The 17,183-nt window shown below is 38.2% G+C and overlaps 1 protein-coding gene across 2 annotated transcripts in view; it reads right to left on the reverse strand.

Moving 5' to 3' along the window:
* The window catches only part of LOC150082796 (FH1/FH2 domain-containing protein 3-like), a 763,267-nt gene that overhangs the window by 302,092 nt on the left and 443,992 nt on the right, over nucleotides 1–17,183 (reverse strand). For both annotated transcript variants that reach the window (XM_090377607.1, XM_090377606.1), the window contains exon 5: nucleotides 16,901–16,959. In XM_090377607.1, the coding sequence (XP_090233733.1) occupies nucleotides 16,901–16,959 (59 nt within the window). The remainder of the gene's footprint in view (nucleotides 1–16,900; nucleotides 16,960–17,183) is intronic.

The following is a 17,183-nucleotide window of genomic DNA, read 5'->3' on the forward strand; positions in this document are numbered from 1 at the left end:
TACATACTGTATATACCTACGCATGCATATATAGTATGTACATATAGGGGTGATATGTAATGAGTAAGTAAAAGGATAAATGAATAAGCTATTACATAAACCTCTATTTAGATCCAGAATATATCTGAAACTATTCAGAGAAGTGGAAGTGGGAGGGATTGAGAGAGAGAGAGAGAGAGAGGGAGGAGAAATGGCGTGGGAAGTGGCATACTTTACTATTTATTCGTGGAATCCAGTTATTTAGGAAAAGAGAACTGGGAACTGTCTAAAATGATATGGGGGAACAGATTCGCAGATTGATTTAAGTGTGCCAGGCAGTTTCATAAATATTCGTGGAGGGACGGGGAGAGGGAAAGAAAGAAAGGAAGGAAGGAAGGGAGAGAGAGAGAGAGAGAGAGAGAGAGAGAGAGAGAGAGAGAGAGAGAGAGAGAGAGTAGCGATTTCACGAAGAAGGAACGCATGTTACGACTATCAACCAATTGTCTCTCTCTCTGTCTGTCGGTGAGGAGGCCTTACTCAAAGAATAAAAGTAGGTAGAAAGCAGATCGTTATTGTTTATACTGACTTTGTATGTAAATATTCGAAAAGTAGTATTTATTATTGTATTCATAATTCTATACAACTGAACAAGATTTAAACACAATAGAGCCATAATTTTAAATACAACTGACACCTGATAACTTGATGAACATGGATTTCGGTACTCCGAAAAAAAAAAAAAAAAAAAAAAAACCTTTTCCTTTCCCCCCCCCTCTCCCGGAAACTCGGGTTTTTCGTCCAGAAAACAGCAAACACCGAAGATTATAAACAAATACAGACACAATGTACTGACTCCTCTTAGCCTTAGTTACTTTGGCGTTTAAAACACATACCTGACCACTTCCTTCATTTCCCCCTTTTCTTCACTACGTCATAAAATGGTACGTGACGCGAAGGAAAGATGTTATTTTGTGCCGGTGAAAAACTATGACGTAACAATTGGGGGAAAGTGCTGCATTTTTGTGACGCCTGTGTGGCAGGGAGGTTTAAAACGGTCTTTTTTAGTTTGCGTGATTCATTTCATGGATGACCCTCTCAACTCGTGAATGTCCTAAACGCGACACAGGACCCAAAAATAAGAGAAACAAGTTCCGCTAAATTTAAAAAGTAGTAAAAAAAAACAGATTCAGAAAAAAAAAAAAAAAAAAAGGAAATAATAAAATCATTCTAGTACTGCAGTGATCGTCATACCAGTCGAATTAAAAGCATTTTTCGGAAGTTTTCATGGTTACAATTTGTTACCTACTGACAAGGAAATTAAACATATTTTAATTAAGCAAGTTAGATGATCAGTAACTATGCATAAATCTCACAACCTAAGGTTGAACTAAAAGATATTTCTTTATACATTATTACAGTATTTTTTATTTTTTATTATAATACGTACTACATGGAAATAAGGCCTGTCCACTAAATCTGTTTGTCAATTAAACTCGAAGGAATTATATATATTCACCGAAGTTGTCAGAATTTTATGAAAGATTCTGTACTATGAAATAAAAAAAAAATTAAATGCAATCATCGTCAGCCATTTTCAATCCACTGCAGGATGAAGGCCTCTCCAGCAACTTTCCAGTTCCTTCTGTTTTGAGCACTGGCCATACATTTACTACCCACAAACTCATGAATTTCATCTATCCATCTCCGCCTTTGTCTTCCAGGTTTTCTTCTACCTCCTCTTGGGTACCATTCTGTTATTTTCTTAGTCCATTTGTCATCATGTCTTCGAGCTATGTGTCCTGCCCAAGAACATTTTAGTACTTTAGTTTTGATAAGAATGTCCTTTACTTGAGTTTGCTGCCTAATCCATGTGTTTCTCTTCTTATCTAACAGTCTGATTCCCAATATAATTCGTTCTATTCTTCGCTGTGTAGTTCTCAGCTTCTCTTCCATTCTTTTGGTGAGTGCCCAAGTTTCACTTCCATAAGTCATGGTGGGGAGTATACATTGGTTCATTATTTTACGTTTCAGACAAACTGGGATATTGCTCTTCAGTATGTGACTATATTTCCTGAAAGCTATCCATCCAAAATTTATTCTTCTCTTGACTTCCAGCCATTTATCATTATTACAGCTAATAACTTGTCCCAGATAAGTATATGACTCCACCTTTTCAATTACTGCTCCTGTAATGATTATATCCCTTTCTGTGGCATACTTGTTCATCATTACTTTTGTTTTAGCCATATTCATCTTTAGTCCAAAATCCTTACTAACTGTGCATAACTGATTAAGATTTTCCTCTAATTCTTTGGGATCGTGGCTTATGACCACAATGTCATCTGCAAATCGTAAATGGTTTAGGTACTCTCCATTCACATTGACTCCTTTCTGCGACCAGTCTAATCTTCTGAAAGCTTCCTCAAGGGCAGCAGTAAACAGCTTCGGAGATATTGTGTCTCATTGTCGAACTTCTTTCTCGATTTTAAATTTCCTGCTGTCTTTGTCTAGTCTAATAAAGGAGGTAGCACTCTCATATATTTTCTTCAAAATCATAATATATCGGGTATCTATGCCTTGTCTTTCCAGTGCCCGAAACATTGCCTTATGCTGTATAGAGTCAAATGCCTTTTCATAATCCACAAATGCCAGGCATAATGGTGTTTTATATTCATTTTCTTTCTCCATTAGCTGTGATATTACGTGAAGGTGGTCCATAGTTGAGAATCCTGTCCTAAAGCCAGCTTGATCTTTCGGTTGATTCTCATCAAGTATTCTTTCTAATCTGTTAGTAATCACCCTTGTGAACAACTTGTAGATTAGCATTAGCATTAGCATTAGTAGAGGCATTTGATGCAAGAAAGCAAGCTTATGCAGCATCAGCCAAAAAAAAAAAAAAAACCCACTTCCACTTCACCCCTCTGTTCGTTCAAAATACCTGTCCAGCTGAGCCTTAAACTTATTTAGGCTATCAACCTCCACCACAAGGGATGTGGGGTAACAAGCTAATTGGTCTATAATTTCCAATTTCTGATTTATCTCCTTTCTTATGCAGCAAAACTATGATTGCATTATTCCACTGCTTAGGCGTCACACCTTTTCTAATGCACTTTGTGAAGAGCCTTGCCAGTTTTTGTATTATGTCTCTTCCTCCCAATTTTAACAACTCTACAGTAACTTCATCTTCCCCCGGGGGTTTCTCATTCTTCATTTTCTTCAATGCATGTTCTACCTCATCAGGAAGAATATCGGGTATGTCGTATGCGTTGCTACTTTGCAATACCTCTTCCCCACTGCTGGCATCATTCCCCTGCTCCTTGTATAATTCTCTATAGTAGTCTTCTGCTATTTGAATTATGCCTTCTCTGCTGTTTATAAGTACACCATCGCTATTCTTCAGTTTCGTATCATTTGTCTTTCTGTATTACTGCTCATGGCTGCTGATTAAATCCTTTGTTTTCCCTTAATGCTTGTCTACTTTTCTTGTGTTAAATCTTCTTATGTCCTCTCTGAGTCTCTTTCTAATGGCTTTGCATAACTCAGTATACTCAATTTTCTCCCTGTCAGTGTTTTTCTTGCTCTTCATTTGTCGTCTTCGGGTCATCATGACAAGTGTTTCTTGACTATTTTTTTCTTCTTTGGATTTCTTTTTCCCTATAGGTTTCTTGGGCTTTATCACTTTCAGAAAATTGTAATATTACTCGTTGATATCTTGGTCCTGAGCAGTCTGCAGAAGCTCAAACTTGTTCTTAAGTTCCAGTACATACTGCTTTTTCTCCTCTTCTGTTATCTCAAAGACCTTTGTATTATTTACTCGAGTCAGTTTTTTCCTTTCCTTTCCTACATCTATATGTGTAGATCTTACCATTCTGTGATCACTCACATCATTCACGACATACCCGAGTGATCACATCATTCACAATATATCTTCTGTTAGTGAGGATGAAGTCGATTTCATTAGTAGTTAATCCATTTGGACTCTTCCATGTCCACTTTCTGTTCACCCTTTTCTTGAAAAAAGTGTTCATTACTGACAGCCCTTAGATTCTGCAAATTCCACAAGTCTTTCACCCCTTTCATTTCTTTCACCAATTCCAAAATTTCCTATAGTTCCCCTTTCTGCGCTGTTTTGTCTTTTTCCAACCTTAGCATTGAAGTCACCCATAATAATAGTGTATTCTAAAACCCTGCAACAACTTCACATAATGTGCATTAAAATGCAATACTGCATTTTAATGCACATTATGTGAAGTTGTTGTTGTAGTAGGGTTTTAGAAGCATCAGCGACTAAGACCATACTGCACCGTGTATACTGTCTATAAATTGCGCGTGTTCTGTGGTCGATTTCTTGTTTGCTGGACAAAATATCCGGGAGAAAAAATGCTACCCTCGCCTGAGACCGGCTGAGTTAGTCGGTCTCGCCTGAGACCGACTAACTCAGCCACGTTGTGAAAAAGGCCCATAAAAATATTTCGCGTCATCGACGGACTCGAACTCTGGTCTTTTCCACCTGGTGTGATGAGGATAGAAATCTTACCAACTGTGCTACACATGAGGGCATTATGTAGAGTAAAAAGAGCATCAAATTTTGCTGCTTCATATAATGGCAAAGGAAACTCTGACTAAAGCTTATTCGGAGTCTACTCTCGAATACCCTCACTGGAGTGTCAGATGAATCCCTACTGAATATCTGGCTCTCTCTGAAGGCTGAGCGAAGGAGGTGGTGAGGAAAATGCTGGTTTCCTGGCACTCTGCTTTATTGTGAAAATAAATATTTTAACTGGTGGAAAATATCATCAGGCATCATCAGTTGCGTTACCAGCTCTCGTTCAGACCAAAAGCCTGCTTCAGTGGACAAAAGTCCGTTATTTCTGAAATTCGTTTAACGGACTTCGGAAATAGTTTAACGGACCTCCGAGATTGCTATTTAGCAATCTCTGAATTTAACATTGCTAGAGAAATGTCTGAACTGACATTTCTAGAGAAATGTCAGTTCATTTCTCAAGGTCGCGTTAGTTGGTTGGTTGGTTGGCTGTTTTGGAAGTTCCATGGCGCATCAACTACTTTGTCATAGACACTAGTTCATACAAGGTATGATACTAGATGAGATTTTTTTTACCATATATTAGGCCTATACAAAGGTGTTCAGTGGCCGATTTGCCTATTGCGCGAGCTGAAAAACTTGGAATAACTTCGAACCCACACCTCTCCAAACGAGCTACGTTGCGAAGCCGCTATACTGCCGCAGACCACACGTAATTAAGATGACATCAAGTGGCAAAAATTATCCTTTTAACCTCCCTCCCCTTTCCAGTTCAGTTTCAGAGCAACGTATCATTAATTTATTCATAAATGAATGAACTAGGGGATAAAGTGCGGATTTTATTTTAGATATCGCATGTGCTTATTCAAATACAGTTAACTCAGTGGTTTTCGAATAATGCCAACTTTTTTTAATAACGGCACCCCTAAGTAATTTATTTTATTTTGTGGCACCCCTACTCAATTTTCTGCCCATTAGATCCGATTCTCTGTGTGTGTATATATATATATATAATAATTTTATTCTTTATATAGAAGTACTAAATAAACATCAATTATAAATCACCACAAAATTAAAAAAGATATCTTACACCTTTTTATAATGAAATAAATAAAAAAAAATAAAAAGTTTAAGTAACTTAAACCCAAATTACATGGCAACCGTGGAATGTTGTTGGGGCACCACGGTTTAAAAACCACTGTCGTTGTTGTTGTGATGGAGTTTTACGACACATAGGCTGCCAGGGCCATGCTGTGTCTTTTAAATGGTTAGTACGAAATACTAACTGCAGTAGCTGAATTTTAGGAATGCGACTACAGTCTGAGTCTCACTATCAAAATAATACGCAACGGAGAATACTTCAAATATAGAAGTACAAATATCCCATTAAATGCTTAATTTTCTGAGAAGGTGGAATATTATTCTTTTTAAATAAAACTACTGCCAAGAAACAAACGGCTATTTAGCCTAATACTGTTATTTTATCAGAGATATTAAAAACAGTATTGAGAAAGGATATGTATCGTGTAATTATACACATTATAAGCCAAAATACACGCTGACGCCAGTTTTGCTAGTAACGGAATAAGAGGAATAAATCACTTTATGCATTCTCTATTTTATTTAGATAACACTTCTTTCGCAAAAAAATCTCGACGAGCACCAGTAGCGTATTTACCTTGGGGGCCAATACGGTATGAAAATATACGAATTGTTTGTTTGTTATGTTGTTATTTGGGAGCATTAGCAACTAAGGCCATATTGCTCGGGGGATATGCGGTGGTCATTCCCTGACTTTCACGGAGGCGCCATACGAATTGTAAATGAATATCTCAATATCAAGAGTGTTATGTCTTGCTATTGTGCCAGTCGCTGTTTATGCTTAAATCCATCACTAATGAGTGAGCACTTAAATCCATCACTAATGAGTGAGCACTTTTCTATTATCCATCATAAGTTTACAATTTATGATGGATAATAGAAAAGTCATTCACTTGAGTCTGTATGAGAGTGAATTTTACAAAAGTACATTTTAATACATCGTTCTATCTGAACCCAATACGTTTATTCCACTTCAGTTTTAAGGATGATAAGAGTGACAAATAAACCCGGATGATGGTCCAGTTCCTTGAAGTCACACTCCCCTATGCTCAATTCTCTTCTCTGAAGAGTTTTTTTGTTTGCCTCATTACAGAAGGTGATTTTCAACCTAAATTTAAATGGTGGCCATATTTTTTCTAGCTGATTGCCTATTGTTGGACATAACTGCTGGACCTTTCCTCCCTTTGTAAGCAGTGAATCCCTGCGTTTCCACTTCATTTGTTCTTAATCATAAACAATATTTCAGCTCCAGTACATCTTCTTAAATGGAGAAAAAAAAAAAGAAAAGAGAGAGCACTTTCTACTAATGCAAGCACTTTCTCTTTCTTCTGTCATCCGATCAACCTGCTTAATTTCAATCTCCCATTTCCCAATGGTAGTTTTGCTACTGTAATAGCCTTGCCTGACTTCCTAACACAATGCATTGTTTTCAGCACAGCAGATAACTAGTATCCTTCATAAACATAGTTTGTGCAGGCTTCATCAACTAAATAGGAGAGAGTTTAAGCAGCTGGCATTAAATCCGTTAATACACTGAATAGCTAACATCTTCTACTTCCATAGTCCCATACACTTTTCTTCTCAATGATAGCTAATTAAGAACTATGAATTTAGAAGTAATTGAAGCCTAAGCGAAAGCAAAAAAAAATCGTTGGTATGTTGTGGTCTTTAGATATGCACCAGTCCGTGACCCGTCGTTCAAAATGGCTCAAACAGTAATAATGAAGAGAACAGTAATTCTTCTTTATGAGTTAAAGCCACAGAAACTTACCGTGACACGTTTGTACTTGTATGTTACCTAAAATTGCGCGGTTCTAAGGGATGATTTTCTCTTTTCGGAATGAAAACCCAGAAGTTCTTCACCTCAAGTTTTTCGCGTGGTCGACAGGATTCCTATATGAAAAGCTTTTCCTTATACTAGTTACTTTCAATTGAATATCATTTCAGTTTGTGTTATTATTGGCTTTATTCCAGAATATTTATGTTCTCCAATTATACTGATGCACATTTATTTAAAAGAGCTCAGCATACTGCACATAAACAAATATTACAAGATTAAACTTTTTTGTGTATCAGAATATACCTATTCCACTTCATCAGTGTTTTCCGAAATTATCAAAAACATTTACTCTATAGTGGGTTGTGATATGAATGCTGAGTCTGTTTCGCGTAATGCTTCTTTGGTTCTTTTGAGTCTGTGAATCCAACAGCCCAAAACATGGGGTAGATAAGATCGAGCAAGACAATTGGAACAACAATCTTAGCAAACGTCGCACACTAACTACAGTGTCTTATCACCGTAATCTATTTGCGAATTACTCCTTACCTGAATGAGCCTCACAGTCTAATTGCCTAGAATGTAGACCATCGTGTAAGACATGTACACTGAAAGGACAAAATTCATGGGATACCTGGTTCCTGGGCAACGCGACGCTGTCACTCCTCTCGCTAATGGACGAACCCGCCGCTTGACAGCTATATAGGTACACTGCATTCACGTAGACGGTAATTCGATGTCAGCATGGATTAATGTCGTGGGTTAACCGACGTTGAAAGAGGGATGATAGTGGGTGCCCGACGCATTGGACACTCTATCGCGGAGGTGGTAAAGAAATTGCACCATCCCCGTTCGACAGTGTCAAGTGTGTATCGGGAATACGCCATTTCCAGAATAACATCTCTTCGTGGACAGCGTTGTGGGTGGAGAAAGGTGGTGGATGAACGTGACCGTCAATGTCTGCCTCGCATTGATTCAGTCAACCGGAGAGCGACAGTGACACTAATGACCACCGCGACTTCAAAGAGGGAGGTGACAGAAATGTCTCCACCAAGACTATCAGGCGATCATTAGCCGCGGTTAGGTTATGGGCGATGCCGACCCACCAGAGTTCCATTGCTAACACCACGACACAGGACTCTACGCCTCAACTGGGCGAAAGAACATCAGCACTGGACTTTGGATGACTGGAGAAGGGTCTCCTGGTCCAATGAGTCCTGTTTCCGACTATTTCGAGCGGACGGTACGTATCTGTCGGAAAACGCACGAAGCTATGGACTCATGTCAACAAGGAACTGTTCAGGAAAAATGGTTGGTAATGGTCTGGGACGTGTTCAACTGGCACACGTTGGGACCTCTGGTACGTCTCGACATATCTCTGAACGGTCCAGGTTACGTGTCCATCCTTGCAGACAATCTGCATCCCTTCATGGTCATCGTGCACCAACAGGGCAATGGACTCTTCCAGCAGGACAATGCGCCTCCCTAGCCGTGGTGACTAGAACATGGTTCGAAGAGCATTCCGCAGATTTTGCCACCATGGAATGGACTCCCCGTTCACCCCACATGACCCCTGTAGGGATCAACGGACCTCCCACAGGGTTCATGTGGGGGGTCCTGACCTCGAACGGACCTTTCCACATGAACCCTGTGGAAAGGTCCGTTCGAGCTTGGGTGGATCCTCCACCCAGGAATGTGACGCAATTATGGACAGCGGTGCAGCAAGCATGGATGAAAATACCTATGAACGCTTTCGTGAACTAGTGGACTCAATGCCTCGCCGTGTGATTGCCCTTATCCGGGCGAAAAGTGAGCCTACCCGTTACTAGGTAGATATCCCATGATTTCTGTCCACTCAGTTTACAAGACACAGTCCAGTAAGAAAACAATAATGCACAACTAAAATGAATTCTTCGAAATAACTGCAGCAAAATAAAATGAAACTCTCTCTACAACAGACATAAAACAGGCTCCCTGAGCAAGAAAAAGTCGGTTCTTAGTCACTAACTAGCAATTAATTCCTAGTTGTGAATGCGATATTTCGAATCTCTATGAATATCGATAGTGTGCTGATTGCAATATACCGTGGCGCTTCTCTGCATTACTAATAAGTAGTGCAAAAAAAGCCACAATAACTGCATGACAATTTTTGCGACTTCGGCTCACAAGAAGATTAAATTAAGGTTAACAAATTGTGATATTATTGAATACGATATCTTTTCAAGGGAAAAACAAATTGTATGAACTAATCACCCAGAAACCCTGCTATTCAGGGAGTAAGTAATGAAAGTGGTTTCTAATATTTTGTATAAACATCTCGTTACTGAGTATAATATACACATAACAATTAGTTGTGTTACCGATATGTACGTTAAGACCTACACAACTCAGTGGTTTTTATTAATTCAAGTTTAGTTATACAGTATTTCTGTTTTTATAGAGGGATCTCTTAAAAACCAAAATTTTAATTGAACCAATTTCTTTACGTTATCTTCATTCAATTTGTTTTCTATCGATTTACACGAAGAAATTCAACTTTTCTAATCTATAGATTTGAGATACACCGCAGCTATGATTTCACTTACTAAGAAATGGCCGCCAGATGGCATTCCACAAAATCCATTCAACTTTAATTACCTAGAATTTTGTTTGAAATTGCAAAGTGTGGATGAGCAGACCTACCTGTATTCACTGTTTTGTACAGGGTTCCATAAGTTTATTTTAGGAGGGCATAAATATCCAGGTTTTCCAAAATTTTAAACTAATGGTTCACCCAGTAGTTTTATCAACTCCATTCGTGAGAATTCATTTCCAATCTAAAACTATATCTAAGAAATATGACTTAAAAAAAGGCATTCGCATTTCTCGCTGAGAAAAGGCCATTTGTGCGAGTAAGTTCACTAGATGGTGTAGATTTTAAGTGTTCTAGCTGTGCTACCCTGCAGAGTACCTTCCTGTGAGCTAAAAGGCGGAATTTCAGGTGGACAATCTGCATTGCGCGGTGGGATAATCTGCCTTGCAGTTCTCCAGTGATCTTCACTCAAGGAGGCAATGCTATTTTCATTACTGGTTCGTCGAGCTTTATGTATTTGAGAACTTTGTATTTTAGATGACCGAACATAAAAAAAATTACTGACGCATCAAAAACTCACTGGTTAAGTTTAAATCAAGCGATCGATCGAGTATTAAAATTTTTTTAAAGTATTGAAGTATTTTCTGTTGCGAAGGGAAGGCCACAGAATTTATAATATTTTAATAATCATTAAATGTAATATGCTTTCATGTTACGCACAGTGTGCAAATACCAAACACTGAATTTCAAAAATTGCATAACAGAGGTAATGCTTTACGTGCAATTAGACGATCGAAATGCTTAAATTACTCATTGAAGAAGAATTTATTCCCTTAATCATAAATTCAGGGTGAAGACATGATATTTAAAGATGAAATATCTGACATTCTTATCGTTACTGATTTCTTCATTTCAATTTCTGAGCCTTCCTCTGACGGTCGGCATAGCCGAGTGATCGAGGGCAAGGGTACATTAAGTACACGCACTTGACTGACCGTGGTTCAAGCCCTCATCACTACTCAGTACGGTGCTGGTCTTGTATTTTATATATCTTGTGAACTCCTCTAATCTTGTGTAGTCATCTCGAAATATTAACAGAAAAATTATAAATCTTGCTAGATCTTTCTTAAACTGGCTTTCGTTTGGTGTGAACCTCATCCAATATTTTGAATCGATTGATTTTTACATTAATAACATGTACACAATCCTCCGTTCTGCAATTTCTGCATTCATTCTCATGAAATTTTCTATTTTTAATCGTCCTGACTTGCCTCACTGGGTCACACAAGTTAATATATCTAATACGTCGCGCAAATGACCTTCACAAAACGCACCTAAAACTCAAAACTAATTTAGCTGCTTTTCTTTCTCTTCCCTTGAATGTCATGTTAAGAAAGTCAGTCTCAATATTCTCATTATCTTTTCCCAGTATAAGCTAAACTTACTCATAATTTCAATTTTAGGCCTTTCTGGCGTTATCTGAAACAGTTAATGAGATCTCCCAAAATTCCTATGTTAACTAATGATTCAAATGTCTCGATAAACTCTCCTCTTGCCATAGCTAATCTTTTTGCTACCCATTTTTCGAAACTTTGTTCTCCGAACAGTTTTATTCCCTCATTTCAGTTTCTTATACAAACGACTGTTTTGGTAGATTTATTCCCACTACTGATGATGATGTTCAGTGAGCTATTTTCTCGTCTTAAGAGATTGCACTGCTCCTGGTTCTGACATTTTTTTTTTCCCGATTTTTTGTTTTCTTGTTCTTTCCTTTAAGAAAAATAGTGATTCTCTAACGCCAGTTCCTATTTTCTCATTTCCTGCTGACTAATTTAGAAAAGGAAATCAAACAAATTCTTTAATCCTTAATGTTTCGAATGCATTTGCAGATTATTGCATAAATCTTATCACCTGACCTTCAAAGTTTGCACAGCAGCTTCAGTTACCACATCTGGAAGACCATTAGCATTCTACCAACTGTGCTACCCACGTCCTCGTGGGTAGCACAGCTGGTAGAGGCACCGTCTTTCCCACACCGGGTGGAAAATACCTGAGTTCGAATCCCGTAAATGAAGGGATGAATTTTTATGGGCCTTTTTCACAACGTGGCTGAGTTAGTCGGTCTCAGGCGAGGAAAGCTTGATTTTTCCTCCCGGAAACTCGGGTTTTTCGTCCAGCAAACAGAAAATCACAGAACACACGAGCAAACAGAAAATCACAGTATACACCGAGCAATATGGCCCTAGTTGCTGATGCTCCTAAAACCCTATAACAACAACAACATCCAGAACTGCTGGCCTAATTTGTCTTAACAGGCCATGGATCTCTTAATACGAATATCTACTTTTCCAAATTCTAAAACTCTGAAGTTTGCCTATGTGGATTGTCAGACGATTGAAAGCATTTATCCTCTTTTCGTGGCCTCTATACAGAACTTCGTTAATTGTTTTCCACTGTTTCATCATTTTGCTCCCGATAATGTGCATGTGCTAATAGCTAACAAAGAAAATATTCGGGTCTTTTCAAACCTTCGAATCCAAAGTATCTGACTAAAATATTTGATAAAAGAAGCACGAGAAGCAGTAAAAAAATATATTATATTAGGATTACCTGTAACTGATTACATAAACCCGTAGTTTTGTCCCGTATTGCGAGTGTTCTCTGGTCGATTTACCTGTTTTGTTGGACGAAAAAAATCCAAGTTCCTGGGGGGGTGGGGACCTTGTCATCCACGCCTGAGACCGACGAACTCAGCCACGGAGTGAAAAAAGCCCACTAAAGTTCCTCGCATCATCGACGGTATTCGAACCCGGGCCTTTTCCACCCGATGTGCAACCCGCGCAGACACGAGAAGCAGTAAGTCTCTTCCGTGAGACCTCTGCTTTTCCTGCTTCTACTGTGCTCTGGCAACTTGACTTCTAATTATCATCAGCCCCTTTAAAACCGCTTAGCTGAGGGATACTGCTGGTATCAGTCTCATGTCTAGTGTGAGTTGAACTTCTTTTTTTTTTTTTTGTGCTGGCCAATCTTGGGGCGAAATTTGATTGGCTGGCCTCTGCTTTTGTGAAGGGGTGAGATCCTTTGTTGGTACCATTGATTGGGCTCCAATTTTACGGAATTCCTGGCACCCACAGGACTTATACTTTGTTGAGCAGGCCTCACACTGGCAATCCTTGGGCCTGGAAGCTTCCTCTCATCCCGGCTCCAAGGATAATTTTGTAGCTTGTTGCTACAAAAGAGAAATTTTCGGCTTTCCATGTATTTGCAATCCACGTTTTTTTAGCGGGAGGCGCTTGTTGTTGGAGAGCAGCATTAGTATGGAGAAAGGGTCAGGGCAACAATATATGATAATCATGTGGATCAGCTGCCTTACACCAAGTCTTTCTCAGTCTGCGCGGATAGCATAATGGAATAGTCACCGTCCTCCCCACACCGGGTGGAAAAGGCCCTGGTTCGAATCCCGTCGATGACGCGAGAACTTGAATGGGCTCTTTTCACTCCGTGGCTGAGTTAGTCTGTCTCGGGCATAGATAGCAAGGTTTTTTCCTCCAAAAACTGGATTTTTTTGTCCAGCAAAACAGACAAATCGACCATAGAACACACGCATTTAACAGACATAAGACACACAGCATGGCAGATGAATTCGGGTTGCCTAAAAATAATAATAACGAGTCTTTCTCATTGAGCATTACTCAGTATAGTCTTTCTTGGGTTTGTTTTCGTGTAGTGGACTGGAGTTCCTTCTTTGACTGCGCCAAGCTGACAACATGGAGCGTTGGCCTTGGTCTTGCACTATTATGCACACGCGTCTCCTTGTGGTACTGTGCAGTGTTTTTCATAATGGTATGCCACAGTGGTATCATCACCGTCCTCCCCACACCGGATGGAAGAGGCCCGGGTTCGAATCTCGTCGATGACGCGAGGAACTTTAATGGGTTTTTTCATTCCGTGGCTGAGTTAGCCGGCCTCGGGCGTTGGGGGCTCCTGTGGCGGATAGACAGACCACCATGGCCAGTCTACCGCATGGCGACGGCTGAATAGCGAATAGTTGCTTTGCTTCTTGAAGGTGTTGGTTTGGACTGGTCTGTTATTGAGCTGCGTATTCCTTTGTAGTTAATAAAAGGGTGCTACATCCCCTGTTCATTAATTCGATTACTGCTTGGACCTGTATGTGGATTGCGTTTCTTTTCCTGAGCAGTGCTATTTTTAATTACGCCTTCACCATTGCTATGTGATTGGTACATCAGCTGCACATATTGTTATGGTTACAAAGTTCTTGACTTATCCTGTTGTAATTTTATGTAGCAAATACAAAGTCGACTTTCTGTGGTGAGGTGAAGCGTTAAATATTAACTCCTGAGAAAGATTCATCCTCTAATCAAGACAAGCAGACTCATTATCAGCTTTATTGCGAAATAGCTGTTTCATTGATATACGAACTGATGAGCTGACATATCCCCCAAATTGGGGGTATTATATTGATACTGTATTTGTTGTTTCATTGAAATATGAAATAATGAACTCCATACTGTGGATATTATGTTTATGCTGTGTATGATGTTATCAGTACCCTGGCAGACGACTGATGCGGTATTTGATATCATCCGTACGCTGGCAAACAATCCCTGACTGTCTCCATATGCAAGGAATGACAACCAACTAGTGGTAATATATATATTATGCTAGAAATTACCTGTACAGTATTGCAATAGATGGTGGGGTTGCCAGGAAAGCTGGCTGGGGCCGCCATCTCTAATAAACAACAACAAAAAGGACTTATACTAATACCTGTGTATTCGGGAATTATCCCGCTAAGGATAGTGCGAATATAGTTGTGGCCCGTCTCCTCGTGGCATGGACGAGTACTGGGCAGTTTTCCTGGTAGCAAAGTGGCCAAAAACAATTAACCAACACAAATAAATAAAACTAAATACACACTACACAACCGTGTAAATAAACAAACTGGCAATAAATAAATAAATCCGTACAAAAACACTTGTTGAATACTTAGAAAAATGGGAAGAACCCTTCAATAAATTCAAATTATAGAATGGTTACTTTAAAAAAAGTACATAAGTTTGGGAGGAAGTAGCAAATAAGTGTAAAAATATGATTGATATGGAAATTTCAAGTTGTAGAAAACTTATTTAATTTTCTTGGCTTAAAAATTTCATGCTAGAAGAGATGAAAAAGATGGGAGGAATGATGGCTGACGATCTTGTTACGGTCGGTGGTAATTGTTTTTATTTCGAGGGCTGATGTAGCCAAGTGGTCAGAAGCGAGGGTGCAATTGCACACGTTCTTTGAGTGGACCGTGGTTCAAACCCGTGACTGCTATTTATACGATTATTGATTTAATTCCTTGTAAACTCCTATGACCTCTTGGTCGCACCGTTGTATAAACAAGGTTGTATTTCAAAGAAGACCTCGGAAACTGAAAAATTATCTGGCTTTTTTCTTTGCGATTCCAGCACAAAATGAATATGTTGAAAGAATATTTTTGGAAATTCATGAATCATTATTATAATTGGCCACACTTTAGCTCTGTTACAACAGTATCGAATTAGCAAATTATATTTAGGAAAAATCGAAACTTCATTTAAACGATTCTGTAATTTATGATATACTACCCAATCACACTAAAAACTATATATATATATAGTTATTATAGTAAAAGTATAATATGTACTATATAGATACTGAATATGTATATAAACATAACAGTATACAGCAGTCCATAAGGACAATAACTTATAAAGACTAAGATAGCCTGTGTAGGTCTACAATGCCATAACCTGGAAATATTGGTCTTATGGCCCGCTGTATACTGTTATGTTTATATACATATTCAGTATCTATATAGTACATATTATACTTTTACTATAATAACTAAATTACAGACTGATGTAATGTTCAATCTACTATTGATGGAATTACAACAGTATATATATATATATATATATATATATATATTGATGGAATTACAGTAGTATATATATATATATATATATATATATATATATATTCTTGGAAAATGTATTTTCCTGGAATATAGTTTTAATACACTACGTAAATTAAATTATGTATCAATTAGTTACAAAAGAAGGAATATTTGTGATGTGCTTATGCCAAGAGAAATTAGAAGTTAATTCCCATTAGAGATACGTAATCTTGTCTAGAATTCGGAGTGTCATCGGCGATAGGCAGAGGAGCAGAAGAATCATATAAGGCAGGACTGGATTTTACAAGGATTGAAATTAACTAAGTTATCTTTGCCCATTTGTAGAATTACCTGGAGATCGGCAAGGAATTGGTAGATGATAATCGATAATTTGGAGCTGTTTGTGCAGGACAAGGTTTCTCAAACTGGAGGGTGGAATGCGACGTGCTTTCATGAGAAAAATTATGGATAGGATTTCCACTCAGTGGATTTTTTTAAATTATTATTATTTTTTTTAACTGTCCCGGATTTTGGGCTTTAAAACTCATTTTGACTGGGTTGTAGCCATCAGCATCTGCTCACCCTAGTACAAAGGCATGTTACGTGGTTTTATTAAAATAATTCCTTTCTAAATTTATATTTAGAGGACAATGATTCTTGTACGCAACCATGGTCTTGCATTTTTGTTTAAGTCCTTTTCCTTCTATGTGCTTCCTATTAAATACGAAAGCAATGCTTATGATAGACAGATGAACTACAACGGCATGAAAATAGACAAGTTCTAAAGTTGTGAAGCGTATCACATTCCTTTCCTTTCCTTTCCTTTGATCAAATTCTAAACAAGTCTAAAGTCATTCCAATTTAGTAACGTGTTTATAAAGTAAATCTTATTTCAAGGTTTTAGCCCTCTGCCCCTACTATTTGCCTCTTCCTTAACCGAAGCGTGTCGAAGTCCGTGCGCAGCAATGCAGAAATTAGCTAACTTACCTATGATGGCATGAACTCTGACTGACAGTTGAGTGCGTAAAATTATGGCATTCTTGCGGCTGAAAAAAGAATAGAAATGAAGGAAAATTAATGTTCCATTAAAATGACAATGAGCTTTACAAAATAGCATGGTTACTATACATCTAAAACGATATGAATATTACTGGAATATTAATTCAAACAAATAAGCATAGAATTTTAAATCTCTTTTGTTTTTATTGATTATTATTTTGCTACAATACTTACTTATTTTTAAGAATGCAGTCAATGAATATACACTATC

The sequence above is a fragment of the Mastigoproctus giganteus genome, chromosome 7 (genome assembly GCF_048544385.1).
Source record: "Mastigoproctus giganteus isolate SK-2022 chromosome 7, ASM4854438v1, whole genome shotgun sequence".
NCBI lineage: Eukaryota > Metazoa > Arthropoda > Arachnida > Uropygi > Thelyphonidae > Mastigoproctus > Mastigoproctus giganteus.